Source organism: Physella acuta, unplaced genomic scaffold (assembly GCF_028476545.2).
Source record: "Physella acuta isolate Inbredline_101_S28 unplaced genomic scaffold, ASM2847654v3 ptg001126l, whole genome shotgun sequence".
Lineage (NCBI taxonomy): Eukaryota > Metazoa > Mollusca > Gastropoda > Physidae > Physella > Physella acuta.
The window spans coordinates 672,776-696,158 of NW_026732643.1; the positions used below are offsets into that span (position 1 = coordinate 672,776).

The 23,383-nt window shown below is 44.3% G+C and overlaps 1 protein-coding gene across 1 annotated transcript; it reads left to right on the forward strand.

The window, feature by feature from the left end:
- Positions 1-1,652: 1,652 nt before the first annotated feature.
- On the forward strand, positions 1,653-22,054 carry LOC131956098 (uncharacterized). The gene is made up of 10 exons (XM_059320503.1): positions 1,653-1,906; positions 14,952-15,155; positions 15,968-16,149; positions 16,832-16,990; positions 17,139-17,353; positions 18,054-18,200; positions 18,619-18,843; positions 19,449-19,548; positions 21,023-21,217; positions 21,653-22,054. Exons 2-10 carry the CDS (start codon positions 15,074-15,076, stop codon positions 21,893-21,895), a joined length of 1,548 nt encoding a protein of 515 aa, XP_059176486.1. The 5' UTR covers positions 1,653-1,906; positions 14,952-15,073; the 3' UTR covers positions 21,896-22,054.
- Positions 22,055-23,383: the final 1,329 nt, after the last annotated feature.

Consider the following 23,383-nt stretch of genomic DNA (forward strand, 5'->3'; position numbering starts at 1 on the left):
TCAGCTAGGTGTATTTAGAATAACTTAGCTAGGTGTATTTTGTATAACTCAGCTAGGTGTCTTTAGAATAACTTAGCTAGGTGTATTTAGTGTAAATTAGCTAGGTGTATATGGTATAACACAGCTAGGTGTATTTTGTATAACTCAGCTAGGTGTATTTAGTATAACTCAGCTAGGTGTATTTAGTATGAGCTGACCCGCGACGTAGCATACGCCACTATTTTGTTTAATTCCTATTTTTCAGCAATTCATAATTTGTGAATTCGACAGTACCAATGCTGTGACTGAAAATATTTTGCTTTAAAACACTCAGTAGCTCGTGAAGGACGATTATACTCACCCTCACTTTCCACACATTCCCCCCCTCCTCCCCCCCCCCCCCCCTCACCCCGCCTCCGTGAAAGCAGCCGTCTGTGACGACAGTTTACATACGACAATGAAAAGAGCAAGCAGAACATGTTATTACCTCCCCTTAATTACAAATCGTTTAAAAAATAAATTATATGCCCCTGATAGCCGTTAATACAATTGCAAACAGCTCACCAGACTGGTGGGGTTTGTAGCGATATGGTCTGTTGACGTTACGTCTTGGTGGTGTCTCGCATGGTCCCCACGTAGAGAATTATATATATATAGATAACTTATCTAGGTGTATTTAGTATCACTTAGTTGGGTATATTTAGTATAGACTTAGCTAGGTGTATTTAGTATAGACTTAGCTAGGTGTATTTAGTATAGACTTAGTTAGGTGTATTTAGTATAGACTTAGCTAGGTGTATTTAGTATCACTTAGTTGGGTATATTTAGTATAGACTTAGCTAGGTGCAGTGGCGTAGGCAGGGGGGGGTTAGGGGGGGTCATAACCCCCCCCATAGACCCCTCGGTATATATAAAAAGTATGAGGGGGGGTGCAAATCGAAAGTTTGAGGGGGGGGGTGCAAATCGAAAGTTTGAGGGGGGGGTGCAAATCGAAAGTTTGAGGGGGGGGGGGTGCAAATCGAAAGTTTGAGGGGGGGGGGGTGCAAATCGAAAGTTTGAGGGGGGGGGTGCAAATCGAAAGTTTGAGGGGGGGGGGGGTGCAAATCGAAAGTTTGTCCCCGGGTAAAAATTGGAACCCCCCCCCCCCCCTTGAGACGATCCTGGCTACGCCACTGGCTAGGTGTATTTAGTATAACTTAGTTGGGTATATTTAGTATAGACTTAGGTGTATTTAGTATAATTTAGCTAGGTGTATTTAGTATAAACTAAGCTAGACACTTCTTATGTCCTGAGAATTACGCCCCCCCCCCCTTTGTGTAACCAATCGTGGTCACATAACATTGTAAACAAAGCGTTGTGTTCGAGTTCAAATATCTATTCAAACATCTTCACTCAGCCGGGAGAACTTACTCAACAAACACACCTGTCAGTCAAGGGAGGTGTGGGGCGATTAAGGTGGGACGGGCACTAAAGGTAGGATTGGGACGGGAAATATTTGCGATGATTGACGATTTTTGCGGAATTTGTGTACAACAATGAGACCTGACGTAAAGTGACAAGCGACACCCCCCCCCCCCCCCCCCCCGCCCGTCCCTAGCCTAGCTGCCACAATGATAGATGATATACAACTCTCTATTGGAATTATTGAATGTGGAAACAATCCACGTCACACATAGCTTACAGTTTACTAGAAGAATTATTTTTGGCCCGTTTGTCTTTGAGTTTGAGACTAACGCCATATATCGGGAGACGTTCTACAGACATAAGTAAACTGGTTTGATACCACACACTTTTAATTAAGTCATATACGTCATCAAAGGTGTTCGCTCCTGTAAAAAAAGTTTTTTCTAGTGCGGCAATTAGAAGGATTACATTTTTACTACAGCTGTTTGAGCCACGACTTTTGTGTTTAGATTGGGACGATAAGGTGAGTTGACTTTTGAAGTGATGTAGATAATATTTAGGCTAGGCTGTTCATGTGATTCAACCTCAACATAAAGAGAATAATAACGTTGACCATTGTTGTGAAAAGAAAATGCCCAACTGGCCTATTTGGGGTCACAGCCATGTCCCCCATGTCCCCCATGTTCCCCATGCCCCCCATGTTCCCCATGTTCCCCATGCCCCCCATGTTCCCCATGTCCCCCATGTTCCCCATGTTCCCCATGCCCCCCATGTCCCCCATGTTCCCCATGTCCCCCATGTTCCCCATGTTCCCCATGCCCCCCATGCCCCCCATGTTCCCCATGCCCCCCATGTTCCCCATGTTCCCCATGCCCCCCATGTTCCCCATGTTCCCCATGTCCCCCATGTTCCCCATGCCCCCCATGTTCCCCATGCCCCCCATGTTCCCCATGCCCCCCATGCCCCCCATGTCCCCCATGTCCCCCATGTCCCCCATGTTCCCCATGTCCCCCATGTTCCCCATGCCCCCCATGTTCCCCATGCCCCCCATGTTCCCCATGCCCCCCATGCCCCCCATGTCCCCCATGTCCCCCATGTCCCCCATGTCCCCCATGTCCCCCATGTTCCCCATGCCCCCCATGTTCCCCATGCCCCCCATGCCCCCCATGTCCCCCATGCCCCCCATGCCCCCCATGTCCCCCATGCCCCCCATGTTCCCCATGCCCCCCATGTCCCCCATGTCCCCCATGTTCCCCATGTCCCCCATGTTCCCCATGCCCCCCATGTTCCCCATGTCCCCCATGTTCCCCATGCCCCCCATGTTCCCCATGCCCCCCATGCCCCCCATGTTCCCCATGTCCCCCATGTTCCCCATGCCCCCCATGCCCCCATGTTCCCCATGCCCCCCATGAGTAGTATATTAGGTCCCTTTTGATTATTATTTTTGGCGGAGCAGGTGGTGGGAAGGCGCAAAGGTTATATAGTAAAATACTCGGAGCAGGATGCGCAGCCTGCCGCAGCCTGCCGCAAAGACATATAGTAAAATACTACGCCAGCTGCCGCAGGGTGGTGGAGCAGGATGCGCAGGATGCGCAAAGACATATAGTAAAATACTACGCCAACTGGTGTTGGCGGAGCAGTGAAGGGTGAGTCACCTTTTGGTGACCTTGTGACGTAATCATTGACCTTGTGACGTAATTAGTAACATTATGACGTCATCATTGACCTAGTTACGTAATTTTAATGTGTTTTTAATTAGTTTTAATGAGTTTTTTAAATTTTAATTAATTTTTGACCTAGTTACGTAATTTTATTGTTTTTTAATTAATTTGATTTTAATTACTTTGTTTGTGTTTTGTTTGTTTATTTTTAATAAGTTTAATTAATTCGATTTTTTATTTATTTTGTATTTGTTTGATTTTAACTTTTTAATTATTTTTATTTTGTTTATTTTTAATTTAATTATTTTATTTTTAATAAGTTTAATTAATTTGATTTTTATTTATTTTGTATCTAGTTACGTAATTTTAATTTTATTTTATAATTAGTTTGAATTTTTATTGACTAGTTATGTAATTTAATTACTTTGAGTGTTTAATTAGTTTGTTTACTTGTTGTTTAATTTAATTACTTTGTTTATATTGTGTAATTTTTATTGACCTAGTTACGTAATTTTAATGAGTTTTTTAATGAGTTTGAATTTAATTTTTGTAATTAGTTAAATTATTATTAACTAGTTACGTAATTTGATTATTTGTTTACTTTGTTGTTTAATTTGTTGGTTTGTTTATTTGCTTGTATGTATGTTTTAAATAAAAGGCTAACACTAGCGTGGACTTTGTATAGGGACCATTCAGCAACACAACGAACGGTTACCGAAAATAGAACATTCATTTAACCACATCTGTTACTTAGCGATCCGCGATCCTTTGTTTTTGACACGCGCTCCCCATTTTTTAATGGGAATGTATTGATCGCACCTACGGGCCATCACACCTAATTAATTTGGTCATGCATCGTGGGTTTTTCCCCGCTCGATTTGACGGGTCATGATGATTTATGTGGGTTCGCGAAGCGATCCCACCGGGGGGTATGGTAATTAACGACGTACATTAAGTGGCTTTCCGCGAAGCCAGCGTTAAGTGTGGGAACATCTGTTACCACGTTAATTGATTTTTTCCCCCCGGTTGGATCCCGTGCTTTTCACTAACAGTTATACGGACAGTATCATAGGTTTTTGGTTTTCACCGAGGCAATGTTTTGTTGTTGGTTGGTGTAGAGTTTATACGAGGGTCGGTGAAGTTTTCACCGAGGTTGGTTTTGAACTCGAACCATACATGTTTAAGAATTACTAGGTGTAGAGTTTATACGAGGGTCGGTGAAGTTTTCACCGAGGTTGGTTTTGAACTCGAACCATACATGTTTAAGAATTACTAGGTGTAGAGTTTATACGAGGGTCGGTGAAGTTTTCACCGAGGTTGGTTTTGAACTCGAACCATACATGTTTAAGAATTACTAGGTGTAGAGTTTATACGAGGGTCGGTGAAGTTTTCACCGAGGTTGGTTTTGAACTCGAACCATACATGTTTAAGAATTGCTAGGTGTAGAGTTTATACTAGGGTGGTATGGTTTTGGTTTCACCATGGCTTGGTTCAAAGTTGTTACATGCATGCTTTGGAGTTGGTAGGTTTCAAACTAGGGTCGGTGAAGTTTTCACCGAGGCAGGTTACAAAGTTGATACAGGCATGTTTTAGGAATTGGGGTGGGCCGTGTTCATACTAGGCTCGATGAAGTTTTCACCGAGTGATGTTGGTACACGATGTTTTGGAAGGGGTTGGTGTAGAGTCTATACTAGGGTCGGTGAAGTTTTCACCGAGGCAGGGTTCGAAGCTAGACCATACATGTTTAGGAATTGTTAGGGGTAGAGTTTACACTAGAGTCGAGGGAGTTTTGTTAACACCGAGGCATGTTGGTACATACATGTTCTTGGAATTGTTGTGGGTAGAATGTATACTAGGGTCGGTGAAGTTTTCACCTAGGTAGGTTTCAAAGTTGTTACATGTATGTTTAGGAATTGTTGACAGTCGAGTTCATACTAAGGTCGGTGAAGTTTTCACCGACGCATGTTTCAAACTCTGTCCATTCATGTCTTGGAGTTTTTGCGGATAGAATTTATACTAGGGTCGGTGAAGTTTTCCCGATGTAATATTGTTTTTGTCTTTACCAGTTCGTTTTCTGAGGGTGTGTGTGTGTGTGTGTGTGTGTGTGTGTGTATGTGAGAGCTTTTTGGTTTGAGTGAAAAAGTTTGGTTTGCGGTGTATAACTTACACCGATGTTTTGACTGCGTAGGATTTCAAAGTTGGATGGGAAAGTTGTCACACCTTTTAATCAGCTATTACAATTAATCACAAAAGAGCATTTAAATGTATATAAAAATTTTATTTACTTAAAACAACTCCTGATTGTGTGTGTGTGTGTGTGTGTGTGTGTGTGTGTGTGTGTGTGTGTGTGTGTGTGTGCAGCCCGTACAAAAGGACAGTCTGGATAATAGCGTCGATGTTCTTCTTCTACCACGTCACCCGTTTCCCAACCCCTCAACGTATTCAAACAGAAAATACACTTGACAAGGTCACCAGGTCCAATGAAGATAAAACCATTTTTAGCCAAACTGATAGGGTCGACCGGGTAGACGTCGGACCAACACCCCGAAAATGTTTGCAACCTTTCCTCCTCATCATGGAACCTGATGTCACTGTCCCTGTCAGAAGCTGGGTTGGGTGGTGGTGGTGTCTCATCAAGGGGCTCAATAAAGGTTCCACCTATAGGTCGCTGTACAAACACTCTCTCATAACCTAGATTCATCTCCCCTTGATTAGTCTCATGAAAGGTACTGATCATCTGTACAGGATACAATCTCACTTCCTCGGGTCCAATATCAAGACCCGTTTCCGTTTGATCCGACATTCCCGTGCTCTCACGGGAATCCCATCCACAGCACTGAAGACAAAAACATTCACCGGACATGGTATAGGGTTCTTATACGGCGGTGTTTATAGTATTCCCTGAATACCACACCTGGGTGGGCTATCGATCAATACCGTAAAGAGCGGTTTCCAACTCGGATCCAGTATTTTAAATGGTTGATTTTGATTCCAGTCATACATCTTATACAGGATACCGAGTTACATAACTTTCAGGGACAAGTAACAAAACAATAACTCACATCAAAAATTTAAAAAAGATCGTTTATATCATAAGTTTTTATTGAATAAAAACAACCCCATCAGCATACCGTCATGGTTCTGTCTTATTTACATATTTACATTAAAGTCTCGTTAAAGTCATGGTTGGTAAACTAAAGGGTCTTATATGTCTAGGGGAGATGTTGTGACATTGTCTGCGTCTACTTGTCTTTTAATGTAAAAGTAAGAAAGTGAGTTTCTGTGTTGGGTGTAAGTGTATATCCCCGTGTTGTATGCTCTGAACCCTGTGTTTGTCCCACCACTTGGTTCCTTTGTTGTGAGGACCTGCATGAAAGATTCTTTGCCTAGTGTGTTGTGATTTTTAGATAATCCTTTGGTTGATGTTTTATTATACTCGCCAAAACAGTGGTACGTCTTACTACATAAAGATACCATCCCATCCCCTTCATATTCTAGCTTAAACAACCCCGGTGTTCTTTTTTCATAAATTTTCCTAGCCCTACACCCCAGACAATGACTATCTACCGTGCCTTTGCCGCTTATAAATTGTGGTCTATGTGAGTCGCATACTTCTGAGGGGAACCATTTGTCGTAAATGTCAAAAAACTCGTGTTCTAGTCCCGGTCTAACGGCTTTTAACAAGTCATCGGTACTTAAGGCTAAGTATAAACTGTCCGTGTCCATCTCACATAGCTGAAAGTCGGTTCTATCTATATATTTGTCTATAAAGTCATAATAAAATTCTAACATTCTAAGTTTCGCGTACTGATAAACGAAAAAACCTATCTGAAGAGGGAGATCCCAAACTATCTTCTTTTTTAACGTTTCTACTTCGTAAACAGCGTCGGTAAGTTTTGTCATTTTTTTAAATCGTGGATTATTAATACAATCCCCTGTATCCCTATCACTACAGTAGGTCATGTCCGCATGTCGTGTTTTATCCGTCAAAGTTTTACCGTATGCCGCGTTTCCTAACAATTTCATTGTTTCACTAGTTATTGCGTATTTGTCGTCTATGTCCCCCTTTCTTCGCGCGTCTGAAACTGTATCCCCAAATGTCTTAAAACATGCAACCGGATTATATTCAACGACTTGATAAATTTTAGTTACCACCAACCCATGATTTAAATACCACTTTAAAAGGGGGGTCGCTAATAAAATTTTCTCCCCTGTAAAGCTACCGATTAAAGTCCGTCTACCGCTAGTTAATAAGTTGTTATCGATCGCGTATTGTCTCATAAACGGTCCGATGTCGTCGCGCGTAACGTCCGTATTTTTAAAAATAGGTGTCATCTCACTAAAATGTTCTCTTAAACTATCCGGTACTTTAATGTCGCATTCTATCAGTCCAAAACACGAGTCGTCTAAAACAGAATCGATGATCTGTTTTTCAGTCAGGGGCCATTTCTTACCATAGGTCGGTGTCGCTGTCTTTTGTGATTTGTCAATAGAGTTTAAATAGTCTTTAATAGTTGGGTTCATTTTTTTCTGGTTCCCCCACTCACATTCCCACATTTCTACGACTTTAACGTCAACAGTCTCGGTAAGGTACTTCGTAATTTCGTTTGTCTTTTTAAATAACTCTGTCAAGGGTCTGTTACTAATAGGATTTACTGTTCGGTCTTTGGTTAAGGGGCAGTCGGGGTGTCCATGAAAGAGGCAGCCATGGAACTGATAAACGGTTCGACTGTTCGCGTCCCACCCGTCTACTCTTATATGGCGTGATCCTAAGCTAACTTCACCCCCGTTAAACGCTGTTTTTAAAGTTACCCCCTTTGTTTTTGAAACCCACGATAACCACTGAAAGGCCTGTTCCCCATAATGATTCGCTTTACGCGGTCTAAACCCCTCCTCACTATTTCTGATAATCGGAAATCCCGTCGGCATTTTTTGCATTAAAGACCATAAATAAAGCGCGTTTGCGTCGTACCCCTTAATTGCCTGTACCACCTTATTACTATTCCCCCTAATGAACGTTTCACCCTTTTCGTGATGTCTATGAAAAATAATGGAGGGGCCCCCTACGATATTATTTCGGATTGTTTTATGTAACTCTGATTCGCGCTCGGAACACAAAGAAAAAGAAACGTTTTCGGGAAGTGTTTTGAATAAGTATTTTAAGGTTACCCCCGGGACAGAAATCGCGTCTTTAAAAATATCAACCCCTAAATTTTTGTAAAAATTAGTTTGCTGCTCGAGCGCTTCGATAAACGGTTTTACATCGAGATTGTTATACCAAATAAGATAATCTTTAAACGTTTGCATCCCCTTCTCTACCCAAATTTGGCTACACGTCGCGTACTCCTCTTCTGAAATGTTACAATTTTTTAATGATGAAAAAAAGGCCGAATGCGGAGGTAAAGACGTTTCATCTAAGACGGCTAAATTTTTGACATATTCGTACGGAAAAAATCCCTTGGTCTCTTTAACATTATATGCGGCGAGGTATTTACTATAGCTAAACCCTGGTGCTAGATAATTAACTATATCTAAGAACTTTAATTTATTTGTTGATATACACATAAAATTATTATTTCTTTTAACTACATATTTAAACGGTGTTTGTTTATCTTCTACGTCGTCTTCATCATCGTTACAACTAGATCTAGGTCCCTCCTCTAACCCCTCTTCTGTGTTTGAATAAGCTAAAAAGTACTGAATAAAATACGGCTTAACGAGATTTATATCATATTTTCCTGAATTAAACCCTATAACTGGCATTAGTCGCAAATACTCGTCTAATCTACCGCTAAGAAACCTATCAAACCCTTTGTCGTTCGACTTATTATCACTACCCCTAGCTTTAGGTGGAAATAACTTCCTGATTTGCTTAAAAACAGGCTCGAACTGTTTTTTCAAAATTCCATAAGCTGCCTCAGCAATTATGTGGAGTCTGTCAATAACTCTAGTCACTAATTCTTGAGGGTCACCAGTCGAAATAAAACAGATGGGTTCGACGAACCCATCTACGTTTGAGGCTACAGAGCAAGACAAAGGCACGTGTTTGGCAACGCTTTTTGTAACTCTACCTAACGTGGGTAACTCGGTATGGTCGAAATAGCATTCGAAATCGTAAGTTGCTCTGAAGGGATAAACAAAGTTACTATCTACAACTACACCATAGGACGCTAAAAACTCCCAGATTGTTTGCTGTGTCTGATAAACCCCTCCCTTATACCTATCTACGGGTTTCCCCCCATTACACCCTTTCACGTGTCTGTTTAATTGTTTAACGGTGGGCCATAATTTGTTACACACAGAACACGCGAAAGCGTGACCCGCCCCACCTATATTATTAATGTACATAAACTGATTTTGAAAAAATAAAAGATACACAGTCTCCCTAAACCTATCACTACTTCTAATTTTCGGAGAAAGGATCTGGTTTTCGTTAAATTCAAAAAGCTCAATATTTACACTAAAACAGGACTCTAAGAGGGGAATTTCGACCAACCTAACCCCACTAAAATTATCCAAGGTCCCGAGACCTTGGTACGCCTGCCACTGTTTCGCGAGTTTTAATGTTGGCTTTCTAAGATTTATTATGGATGCTCCTAAATGTGTGGCTAAACATCTAAAAAAGGAAAAATTGTCTGTGTAGGGTTTTGAATTTGAATCCTGTTGTAACATGTTAATGGCGTGATTATGTTTAATAAAGTCAGGAATGTCTGTAAGAAGGCATGTGGGTGAAGCTTTGTCTGTGGTCGGGTGTAAGTCTACTGCATCTCCCCTAAGGTCGTCTACAGGAAAACTAGTGGTGTGTGAATTAAGGTTACTGTCGTTGTTAGTCTTTACGCGTTTGTTGTTTGTTATGTCGTCATACGTCGTATGTCGTTTTAAGGGGCTAGTGTTGGTCTCAGTGTGATCTGTTTGACTCGCTGATGGGGGTTGGGGAGTATGTGTGTCGGTCACAGATGTGGATTGGTGTGTTTGTCTGTTGGTTGGTGATGGGGTGTCGGTCGGTGATGTTTGGTTGTTGTGTGCTGTCTTATAGTGTCTTGTCAAATTACTTAGTCTTGTAAATACTTTCCCGCATGTTGTGCAGGGATGTCTTTGTCGTCCGTGTGCAGAGTCTTGATGTCTTGTCAAATCGTTTCTGCGGGTGAATACCCGCTCGCATATGTCACACTTGTTACAGGACATGGCTGGGTGGCTGGTAGGTTGGGCGGCTTCCATTATTGACGTGGTGTCTAGTGTGTGGAACTGTTGAATGACTGGCTTGGTCGCTGGCTGTAGAAAAAAAATAAAATAAATACATAAAATAAAATACATAACATAAAAAAACATACTTAAAACAAAAACTAAATTAAAAATGAAACGTACCTATGGGTTTGTTTGAACGTCTAAGTTCGATCTGGGGTTGTGAAGTTGGATGTCGTTGGATCCTTTGGTTCAGTGGATGGATCGGGGATGGGTGGGTAGCTCAATAGGGTCAGTGGTTGTGTCGATGACTCGGTTGTACACTAAAAAGGAATACAGTTGCCTACTTATTTAGATACATGTTTATTTAAAGGTTATTTTAATTGGTTAGTTTCCTTAAAACAATACGTACTATTAACCTTACCTCGGTGTGCGATACAAAAAGTAAAGTAAATACATGTGACTACTTATTTAATAAGATTTGATTTTAATGGGGTTAGCTCCCTTAAAACAATACGTACTATTAACCTTACCTCGGTGTACGATACAAAATTAAATACCTGTGACTACTTATTTAATAAGATTTGATTTTAATGGGGTTAGCACCCTTAAAACAAAAGTAATATTAACCTTACCTTTAATAGAATAAACACGCACAAAAGATGTGGTCCGTGGAGGGTTAGGTAGATGTGATGGTTGATAAAGCTGGCGTGGGTTAGTCTCAGGAGTCAACAGAGGTCGCAGGCTGGATAAGTCGCGGTGAAGCTTGGTTCGGAGTGTGAAGTCGAAGTGATTAGAACACAATTTTCGCGGTCATTTATACGATTGCTCAGCGTAATTACACCACCAGCTGTCGCACAACAGCTGTTGGATAATGACCTAAGTGCTTCGCGGAAAGCCACTTAATGTACGTCGTTAATTACCATACCCCCCGGTGGGATCGCTTCGCGAACCCACATAAATCATCATGACCCGTCAAATCGAGCGGGGAAAAACCCACGATGCATGACCAAATTAATTAGGTGTGATGGCCCGTAGGTGCGATCAATACATTCCCATTAAAAAATGGGGAGCGCGTGTCAAAAACAAAGGATCGCGGATCGCTAAGTAACAGATGTGGTTAAATGAATGTTCTATTTTCGGTAACCGTTCGTTGTGTTGCTGAATGGTCCCTATACAAAGTCCACGCTAGTGTTAGCCTTTTATTTAAAACATACATACAAGCAAATAAACAAACCAACAAATTAAACAACAAAGTAAACAAATAATCAAATTACGTAACTAGTTAATAATAATTTAACTAATTACAAAAAATTAAATTCAAACTCATTAAAAAACTCATTAAAATTACGTAACTAGGTCAATAAAAATTACACAATATAAACAAAGTAATTAAATTAAACAACAAGTAAACAAACTAATTAAACACTCAAAGTAATTAAATTACATAACTAGTCAATAAAAATTCAAACTAATTATAAAATAAAATTAAAATTACGTAACTAGATACAAAATAAATAAAAATCAAATTAATTAAACTTATTAAAAATAAAATAATTAAATTAAAAATAAACAAAATAAAAATAATTAAAAAGTTAAAATCAAACAAATACAAAATAAATAAAAAATCGAATTAATTAAACTTATTAAAAATAAACAAACAAAACACAAACAAAGTAATTAAAATCAAATTAATTAAAAAACAATAAAATTACGTAACTAGGTCAAAAATTAATTAAAATTTAAAAAACTCATTAAAACTAATTAAAAAACACATTAAAATTACGTAACTAGGACAATGATGACGTCATAATGTTACTAATTACGTCACAAGGTCAATGATTACGTCACAAGGTCACCAAAAGGTGACTCACCCTTCACTGCTCCGCCAACACCAGTTGGCGTAGTATTTTACTATATGTCTTTGCGCATCCTGCGCATCCTGCTCCACCACCCTGCGGCAGCTGGCGTAGTATTTTACTATATGTCTTTGCGGCAGGCTGCGGCAGGCTGCGCATCCTGCTCCGAGTATTTTACTATATAACCTTTGCGCCTTCCCACCACCTGCTCCGCCAAAAATAATAATCAAAAGGGACCTAATATACTACTCCCATGTCCCCCATGTTCCCCATGTCCCCCATGTTCCCCATGTCCCCCATGTTCCCCATGCCCCCCATGTTCCCCATGTTCCCCATGCCCCCCATGTTCCCCATGCCCCCCATGTCCCCCATGTTCCCCATGCCCCCCATGTCCCCCATGTTCCCCATGCCCCCCATGTCCCCCATGTTCCCCATGCCCCCCATGTTCCCCATGCCCCCCATGTCCCCCATGTTCCCCATGCCCCCCATGTTCCCCATGTCCCCCATGTTCCCCATGTCCCCCATGTCCCCCATGCCCCCCATGTTCCCCATGTTCCCCATGCCCCCCATGTCCCCCATGTTCCCCATGTCCCCCATGTTCCCCATGTTCCCCATGCCCCCCATGTTCCCCATGTTCCCCATGCCCCCCATGCCCCCCATGTTCCCCATGCCCCCCATGTCCCCCATGTCCCCCATGTCCCCCATGTTCCCCATGCCCCCCATGTCCCCCATGTCCCCCATGTCCCCCATGTTCCCCATGTTCCCCATGCCCCCCATGTCCCCCATGTTCCCCATGCCCCCCATGTTCCCCATGCCCCCCATGCCCCCCATGCCCCCCATGTTCCCCATGCCCCCCATGTTCCCCATGCCCCCCATGCCCCCCATGTTCCCCATGCCCCCCATGTCCCCCATGTTCCCCATGCCCCCCATGTTCCCCATGTCCCCCATGTTCCCCATGCCCCCCATGTCCCCCATGTCCCCCATGTTCCCCATGTCCCCCATGTTCCCCATGTCCCCCATGTTCCCCATGTCCCCCATGTTCCCCATGTTCCCCATGTTCCCCATGTCCCCCATGTTCCCCATGTCCCCCATGTTCCCCATGCCCCCCATGTTCCCCATGCCCCCCATGTTCCCCATGTTCCCCATGTTCCCCATGTCCCCCATGTTCCCCATGCCCCCCATGTTCCCCATGTTCCCCATGTTCCCCATGTTCCCCATGGTCCCCATGCCCCCCATGTTCCCCATGTTCCCCATGTCCCCCATGTTCCCCATGTCCCCCATGTTCCCCATGCCCCCCATGTTCCCCATGCCCCCCATGTTCCCCATGTTCCCCATGTCCCCCATGTTCCCCATGTCCCCCATGTTCCCCATGTCCCCCATGTTCCCCATGTTCCCCATGTTCCCCATGTTCCCCATGTTCCCCATGCCCCCCATGTTCCCCATGTTCCCCATGTTCCCCATGCCCCCCATGTTCCCCATGTTCCCCATGCCCCCCATGTCCCCCATGTTCCCCATGTCCCCCATGTTCCCCATGTCCCCCATGTTCCCCATGCCCCCCATGTTCCCCATGCCCCCCATGTTCCCCATGTTCCCCATGTCCCCCATGTTCCCCATGTCCCCCATGTTCCCCATGCCCCCCATGTTCCCCATGCCCCCCATGCCCCCCATGTTCCCCATGTCCCCCATGTTCCCCATGTCCCCCATGTTCCCCATGCCCCCCATGTTCCCCATGCCCCCCATGTTCCCCATGTTCCCCATGCCCCCCATGTTCCCCATGCCCCCCATGTTCCCCATGCCCCCCATGTCCCCCATGTTCCCCATGCCCCCCATGTTCCCCATGCCCCCCATGCCCCCCATGTTCCCCATGTCCCCCATGTTCCCCATGTCCCCCATGTTCCCCATGCCCCCCATGTTCCCCATGCCCCCCATGTTCCCCATGCCCCCCATGCCCCCCATGTTCCCCATGTCCCCCATGTTCCCCATGTCCCCCATGTTCCCCATGCCCCCCATGTTCCCCATGCCCCCCATGTTCCCCATGTTCCCCATGCCCCCCATGTTCCCCATGCCCCCCATGTTCCCCATGCCCCCCATGTCCCCCATGTTCCCCATGCCCCCCATGTTCCCCATGCCCCCCATGCCCCCCATGTTCCCCATGTCCCCCATGTTCCCCATGTCCCCCATGTTCCCCATGCCCCCCATGTTCCCCATGCCCCCCATGTTCCCCATGCCCCCCATGCCCCCCATGTTCCCCATGTCCCCCATGTTCCCCATGTCCCCCATGTTCCCCATGCCCCCCATGTTCCCCATGCCCCCCATGTTCCCCATGTTCCCCATGCCCCCCATGTCCCCCATGTTCCCCATGCCCCCCATGTTCCCCATGCCCCCCATGTTCCCCATGTTCCCTAACACGGAAGATCGCCAACTGGACTACGACCAACTGTGCAAATGCTCAACACTCCGAAAATATAACTTTATTTTAAAATTTTCTAAAGTTGATTCTAAAACTTTTTTTGTTCAACTAGAGGCTCTGTTTTATAATAAACATAAATTTAAAAATTAAAATATGAAATTGACATAAAATGTTTACTGTAATGCAAGAATTGGTTTATTATTGTGAATGAGGTTGAAGTGTGATCTGCAAGTAAAAAAAAAACAACCTTACTTTTGTTTTCGTTCATATCATTTTATTAAATTGTATTTACAAATCTAGATCTTACCCACCCACGGGCAGAAGGTTGAGTTGGTCCATGTCAAGATCCCAGCTATTCGTGTTTCTGTTGTTATAAAAAAAATTCTATTTTAACATCGACCAACTAGGACGATTTCACCGAATAGCTCGAAATATTTTTTTTATTCTACCCACTAGCACATTGAAAGAAACTTAACGGTGACCTTGAACTTTTGTGTGTACCGACAAGAGCAGCTAAATAAAGCAAGTACAACACTAAACGACCTTGACCTTCCCAGTACCAGTCTCCGGCCAACAGAATGTCTCTGGCACTGCTCACCCTCCTCATCGCCAGCTTGTGTCACGTGACCGAGGCCAGGTCAGCCACAAACGCATTATTGAGTAAGTCAGGAGTTTGTCAGTTATCTAAGTAGGTCAGCAGTTTGTCATTTATCCTAAGTAGGTCAGAAGTTTTTCAGTTATCCTCAGTAGGTCAGGAGTTTGTCAGTTTTCCTTACTAGGTCAGGAGTTTGTTAGTTATCCTAAGTAGGTCAGAAGTTTGTCAGATACTCTAAATAAGTTAGGAGTTTATTTGACTATGGTTTACACCCATTACACGCCCACTGGCAGATCGTAGAGAAATTTTGATCCCCATGACATGCCCCCTAAACCAGCAACACGACACCGCCCATGACACGCCCACTAACCCAGCAATATGACACCGCCCATAACACGCCCACTAACCCACCAATATGACACCGCCCATAACACGCCCACTAACCCAGCAATATGACACCGCCCATGACACGCCCACTAACCCAGCAATATGACACCGCCCATGACACGCCCACTAACCCACCAATATGACACCGCCCATGACACGCCCACTAACCCAGCAATATGACACCGCCCATGACACGCCCACTAACCCACCAATATGACACCGCCCATGACACGCCCACTAACCCACGAACTTGTGACGCCGCCCATGACACGTCCACTAACCCACGAACTTGTGACGCCGCCCATGCCACGCCCACTAACCCAGCAAAATGACACCGCCCATGACACGCCACTAACCCACCAATATGACACCGCACATGACACGCCCACTAACCCACGAACTTGTGACACCGACCACGACACGCCCACTAACCCACAAACTTGTGACGCCGCCCATGACACGCCCACTAACCCACCTTCCATATCACCAGACGTGTGTGAGCGGCGCTGGGAGCTGATCTACTCACACGACCAGTACGGCAACACCACGCTGGGCAGCAAGAAGGAGCTGATCGTATTGGCCATGTCCGGCAACTCCATCAAGGCCAACCTCTACATGCCGGACCACGTCCTGCAGCTGCCGGCTGACAACATCAACCGTAGGGACAACGAGGTAGGACTCACACACTTCTGTGTGGGCAACACACGTTTTGTGTGGGAAACACACGTTTTGTGTGGGCAACACACGTTTTGGTGGGGGTCACCACACGTTCTGTGTGGGCAACACACGTTTTGTGTGGGCTACATACGTTCTGTGTGGGCAACACACGTTTTCGTGGGAAACATACGTTTTGGTGGGGTCACCACACACATTTAATGTGGATAACACCACTTTTTATGGGCCACACACATCTTTCTGTTGATCACCACACACAGTTTTGTTTGTGTCACACATTGTTGTGAGGGTCCCACATTCGTGTATTGGTCACAACACGTCTAGGTGTTGGCCACAATGTAAGCTGTAAGAAAAGTCCATTCAATAACAATTTATGTTTACATTTTTAACTCTCTTTGCCTGAAAGTAAGAGTGAAGTTTCCCTTTCAAACCTGACGGTCTATGGGGCAAGTGAAGTAGAGTTCACTTGTTTCTGTGACCTCGGCATATGAAGATATAGTGAAGGTCTCTGTAAACATCGAGAATACATTTTTTCCACCCCCCACCAACCAGCCCACCAACCAGCCCACCCACCAGCCCACCCACCAGCCCACCCACCAGCCCACCCACCAGCCCACCAACCAGCCCACCAACCAGCCCACCAACCAGCCCACAGTTCCCTACATGTTCCCTGTTTCAGATTTGCTTCCAGTCCTTGCGGGCACTGGCTAACAACGGCAGCCATATTGACACGAGCGACCCCTGGCTTTTCTACGCCGTCTGCACCACGGGTCACGTGACGGAGCGTGACCTCTACAACACCAGCGTCTTCCGGGTCGCCATTGACTGGTTTGTCAAGGTAAAACAGTCTTAAAGTTTGTCAAGGTAATACATGGACCAAAGCAAAGCCGACCAGTATTCTCGTTCTCTAGGGAAGAAGTTACTTGAGCAATTATACTAGTTATGTTGTTGACTGTACTGCGAGATATTGCATTACCTGTCTACAGGACATTGGCCCCAACACTGAGCCAATCTATTCCAACTTCTTTGACGGCTGTCCACTGAAAGAGTCCAGTCTAGGACAGCTACACGAGGCGGCCAAGTGCATGAACCTCTTGCTGTCCATGCGGGACAAGCCGTACGTCTTCCCCCTGCACAACGTTCTGCTGGACCCGGTCAGCGGGGAGGTCAGTGGGCAGAACCTCATGCATATGGGTCAAAGGTCAGGGGCAGATTCTTAATTACTGTATACCATCATGTCACATGAATACCATCATGTCACCTGTATAACATCATGTCACCTGTATACCATCATGTCACCTGTATACCATCATGTCACCTGTATACCATCATGTCACCTGTATACCATCATGTCACCTGTATACCATCATGTCACCTGTATACCATCATGTCACCTGTATAAAGTCACCTGTATACCATCATGTTACCTGTATAATGTCAACTGTATACCATCATGTCACCTGCATCATGTCACCTGTATACCATCATGTCACCTGTATACCATCATGTCACCTGTATAATGTCACCTGTATAATGTCCCCTGTATACCATCATGTCACCTGTAAACTGTATACCATCATGTCACCTGTATAATGTCCCCTGTATACCATCATGTCACCTGTATAATGTCACCTGTATACCATCATGTCACCTGCATCATGTCACCTGTATACCATCATGTCACCTGTATACCATCATGTCACCTGTATAATGTCACCTGTATAATGTCCCCTGTATACCATCATGTCACCTGTAAACTGTATACCATCATGTCACCTGTATAATGTCCCCTGTATACCATCACGTCACCTGTATAATGTCACCTGTATACCATCATGTCACCTGTATACCATCATGTCACCTGTATACCATCATGTCACCTGTATACCATCATGCCCCAGCTACCTAGACAACTACATCAGCTTCCATCACGTGCCGTACAAGTGGTTCTCCTATTGGTCCAACACTGGACACAGGGACAATGTCCGCTGGTCAGTACAGAAGAACGTCGCCTACAAGCACAACACGGACACGGCCGCGCTGGACTGGTCAGTTGGATGTTGGTCCACTCGTTTGTAAAATATGTGGGGGACAAGGGTTTTTGTGGGGGACAAGGCTTTCTATTTGGGACAAGGCTTTCACTCGAACAGGGCTTCTCTGTGTGGGAAAGGGGATTTTATTGTGTGGGAGAATGTGTCTGTTTTTTTGGGAAAAGCTGTGTGGGAGAAGGGCTCCCTCTATGGCTTTAAAATCACATGGAATTGGCTGATCTTTTAAAACGTTGGTTGGGGAAAGCTAACCTTAAATTTTGTAAAAAAAAAAAAGATGGACACTAGACACGAGTAGCCCCGTAACCTCTGACTTGGGCAGGGGTCACCTGGGGTCACCCTCACATTCTACGTTCAAAACTTGTCCTTCTTTACCCTGTGTTTCATGGTCCCGTCCCCCCCCCCCCCCACCCTACAGGTACGCCGACGTGTGCTGGCGCCACATCTACACCAACGACGAAAACGGCTACCCCGTCCATGGGTCGGTGGAGGACCTGATCAATGCCGTTAGACGGGGCCACAGGGTGCGCGTGCGATACGACAACATCGCCATGGAAGTGAGCAACATTCGGGTCAAAGGTCAGGTGGTGGCGGCTCAACTCCTGAACGAGATCACTTTAGCCAAGGACTCTGGCTCGTCAAGGTCAGTGTCGGGTCATAGGTCAACACAAAGGTCAAGTGGAACGGTCCACAACATTCAGAAATGACGTTTGATATCACATTTGGTGGACGGCCTTGTCTATTAAGATAAAAAAAAATCTGTGTATGGGCTGCTTTAGCTGCTACACAAGGCTCTAGTAAAATACAATAGAAGGACATATTCAGCATAACACAATTAACCTATGTCTAGCATAGCTAACACTCCAACAAACACCATTAACCTACACCCTGTAACCAATAGCACGAACAAACACCATTTAGCAACACCAAACACCATTAATCTACAACTTCAACAAACACCATCAGCTAATGCCTCCGACAAAACACCATCAACAAACTCCTGCGACCAACACCTCTAACCAACACCTTTAACCAACACCTTTAACCAACACCTCCACCAAACACCTCCACCAAACACCTCCACCAAACACCTCTAACCAACACCTTCACCAAACACCTTTAACCAACACCTTTAACCAACACCTTCACCAAACACCTTTAACCAACACCTTTAACCAACACCTTCACCAAACACCTCTAACCAACACCTCCAACAGACACCTCTAACCAACACCATCCTATTTACAGAATCATCGAGCGAATGACGAGGGTCAGGATCAGCATTGTCCACACGACAGGAAGAATCCAGTCCCACGAGTACCTCATTGGCACTGACGCCAATAGAAAGGTCGGTCTCTCAATAGGTCTCATATTAGGTCTCACATTAGGTCTCTCAATAGGTCTCTCATTAGGTCTCTCAATAAGTCTCTCAATAGGTCTCTCATTAGGTCTCTCATTAGGTCTCTCATTAGGCCTCACATTAGGTCTCTCATTAGGTCTCTCAATAGGTCTCTCATTAGGTCTCTCATTAGGTCTCTCAATAGGTCTCTCAATAGGTCTCTCATTAGGTCTCTCATTAGGTCCCTCATTAGGCCTCACATTAGGTGTCTCAATAGGTCTCTCAATAGGTCTCTTAATAAGTCTCTCATTAGGTCTCTCAATAGGTCTCTCATTAGGTCTCTCAATAGGTCATCATTAGGTCTCTCAATAGGTCTCTCAATAGGTCTCTCATTAGGTCTCTCATTAGGTCTCTCATTAGGCCTCACATTAGGTGTCTCAATAGGTCTCTCAATAGGTCTCTTAATAAGTCTCTCATTAGGTCTCTCAATAGGTCTCTCATTAGGTCTCTCAATAGGTCATCATTAGGTCTCTCAATAGGTCTCTCAATAGGTCTCTCATTAGGTCTCTCAATAGGTCTCTCAATAGGTCTCTCAATAGGTCTCTCATTAGGTCTCTCATTAGGTCTCTCAATAGGTCTCTCAATAGGTCTCTTAATAAGTCTCTCATTAGGTCTCTCAATAGGTCTCTCATTAGGTCTCTCAATAGGTCATCATTAGGTCTCTCAATAGGTCTCTCAATAGGTCTCTCATTAGGTCTCTCAATAGGTCTCTCAATAGGTCTCTCAATAGGTCTCTCATTAGGTCTCTCATTAGGTCTCTCAATAGGTCTCTCAATAGGTCTCTTAATAAGTCTCTCATTAGGTCTCTCAATAGGTCTCTCATAGGTCTCTCAATAGGTCTCTCAATAGGTCTCTCAATAGGTCTCTCAATAGGTCTCTCAATAGGTCTCTCATTAGGTCTCTCAATAGGTCTCTCAATAGGTCTCTCATTAGGTCTCTCAATAGGTCTCTCAATAGGTCTCACATTAGGTCTCTCATTAGGTCTCTCAATAGGTCTCTCAATAGGTCTCTCAATAGGTCTCACATTAGGTCTCACATTAGGCCTCACATTAGGTCTCTCAATAGGTCTCACACGTGGCTTCACATTAGGTCTTACATTAGGTCTCACATTAGGTCTTACATTAGGTTTCACATTAGGTCTCTCAATAGGTCTCACATTAGGCCTCTCAATAGGTCTCACATTAGGCCTCTCAATAGGTCTCACATTAGGTCTCTCAATAGGTCTCACATTAGGTCTCCCATTAGGTCTCTCATTAGGTCTCTCAATAGGTCTCTCATTAGGTCTCTCATTAGGTCTCTCATTAGGCCTTACATTAGGTCTCAAACTAATCCTGAAAATATATCTTACATAACCGTATAGTTGCCCACACCTTACGTCGTATAACGTACATAAACCCCCTGCATATGTTTTGTATGTCCTCAGATCAACGTGCCAATCAAAAGACGAGTGGAGTGGATGGTCGACACACGACCATGGACCGTGGTACTCAAAACCGTCGACCCGCCTGGAGACGCGATACAGGGCTCAACACGTGACCTTGAACTTGCCATTCAGCACGGTGCCTCCATTCGTCTAAATATAGAACTCGACCCGTTGGCTGGTTCGTTCTTCACACAGGTGAGTTCATGAACAAAAATATCGGATGTTAAGTGCCATGTATGATACCCTCGGTAAAACCCTCATCTATTTTCATGACCTTAGGATAATCCTGACCTTGGGACAATTACTTTCTTATGACATTTATGGTCTTGATACTTACATGGTCTTGTTGGGACATTTATGGTCTTAATACTAACATGGTCTTGTTGGGACATTTATGGTCTTGGGACTATCACATGACCTGACAGTTAGATTAGTCCTGGCGTGGAAGGGGTGGGGGGGGGGGTGTTTGTCATTCCGTGGGCAACACGTTGACCTTGTCATCCTACCGAGTGCTAACCTTGACCTTGTCATCCTACCGTGGGCTACACGTTGACCTTGTTATCCAACCGTGGGCTCCACGTTGACCTTGTCATCCTACCGTGAGCTAACCTTGACCTTGTCCCCCCACAGGCCAACAACATCCGCGCCGACCTGCTGAGCGAGACGGTGTACGCCCAGGCCCTGGACCATGTCAGCGACAAGAAGGCAAGGACGCCGGACGAGTACGAGCTGCAGCTCCAGCTCTTCAGCTGGTACCTGGTCATCTCCTCCCGCGGGCAGGTCCGCATGAGCGCCTGGATGTACGGCACAGACAGCTTCCGGTACGACGAGGGCGCGCCGGAAGCCACGGTCACGTGGTTTGCTAACCTGTGAGGGGTTGGCGGATACCGCACGTTAAACGTGGGGTTTGATACGTTAGACGTGCTAAACGTGTGGGTTAGCAGGTTAATTATTCACAGATCTCATCAGAAACTAAAATGCTATCCTGTGGGTGTATGAAATGTTGAGCAAACGATGTGTACAATGATGTACAATGGTGTACTAACATTCCCGCTGATTTCGTGACAAAAGCTTGACAAGTATTAGCTTCCAGTGTGTTCATTAATAGTGTGGTACTGTGGGACATATTACCAACAACATTTCAACAACAGCATACACCATCCTACAACATCCATCAACAACTTACAACACCCTACAACATCCAAAAAAAACTGGCAGACGAAGTACACCAAGTGAAGAGATTTTTTTCCAACACAAAATGTTTTTAAAATAAAGTTTTCGTTACGTTTATATTTCGATATTTTTGTTTCTCAATATTTTCAAAGCAGTGTACGATTAGCGGTCTGCTAAATACAATGTGTCTTTGTAAACTGACATACAATGTGTGTTCAATAATTCGATGTTGTGCACTATCTTCTCAACAAACCCCTGAGACTTGCCAACTCAGTGAGTGGATGAATCATGTCTGTAAAGTCCACTACAAACTTTACATCTACAACTGAAGACTAACATGTCTGTTAAGTCCACTACAAACTTTACATCTACAACTGAAGACTAACATGTCTGTTAAGTCCACTACAAACTTTACATCTACAACTGAAGACTAACATGACCGTAAAGTCCACTACAAACTTTACATCTACAACTGAAGACTAACATGTCTGTAAAGTCCACTACAAACTTTACATCTACAACTGAAGACCAACATGACCGTAAAGTCCACTACAAACTTTACATCTACAACTAAAGACTAACATGTCCGTAAAGTCCACTACAAACTTTACATCTACAACTAAAGACTAACATGTCTGTTAAGTCCACTACAAACTTTACATCGACAACTAAAGACTAATGTGTCTGTTAAGTCCACTACAAACTTTACATCTACAACTGAAGACTAACATGTCTGTAAAGTCCACTACAAACTTTACATCTACAACTAAAGACTAACATGTCCGTAAAGTCCACTACAAACTTTACATCTACAACTAAAGACTAACATGTCCGTAAAGTCCACTACAAACTTTACACCTACAACTAAAGACTAACATGTCTGTAAAGTCCACTACAAATTTTACACCTACAACTAAAGACTAACATGTACCGAACGTTCCCACCCCGGAGCATGTCTGCCGCTCCCCATCTGATATGTACCGACTTCATACACTTAAACCACAACAACAAGATCGCTACGTCTACGTCTTTTATTTATTTCAGATTAACAGATTTTTCGTTGCTTCTCTCGTTTTTATGTTAAATCATAAAAACTGCTACATACAGTTTGGCTAAAATTTATAGCTAAAATTTTATAGCTTTATTAATTTTTTTATAACAATTAATTTTAATAAAAATAATATGCAC

Excerpts from the sequence above, each read along its gene's own strand:
- LOC131956098 (XM_059320503.1), top strand. The coding sequence starts at position 15,074 with ATGTCTCTGGCACTGCTCACCCTCCTCATCGCCAGCTTGTGTCACGTG. Across the intron at positions 15,156-15,967 it reads AGCCACAAACGCATTATTGA|ACGTGTGTGAGCGGCGCTGG; the intron begins GTAAGTCAGGAG and ends CCATATCACCAG. Across the intron at positions 19,549-21,022 it reads GCACTGACGCCAATAGAAAG|ATCAACGTGCCAATCAAAAG; the intron begins GTCGGTCTCTCA and ends GTATGTCCTCAG.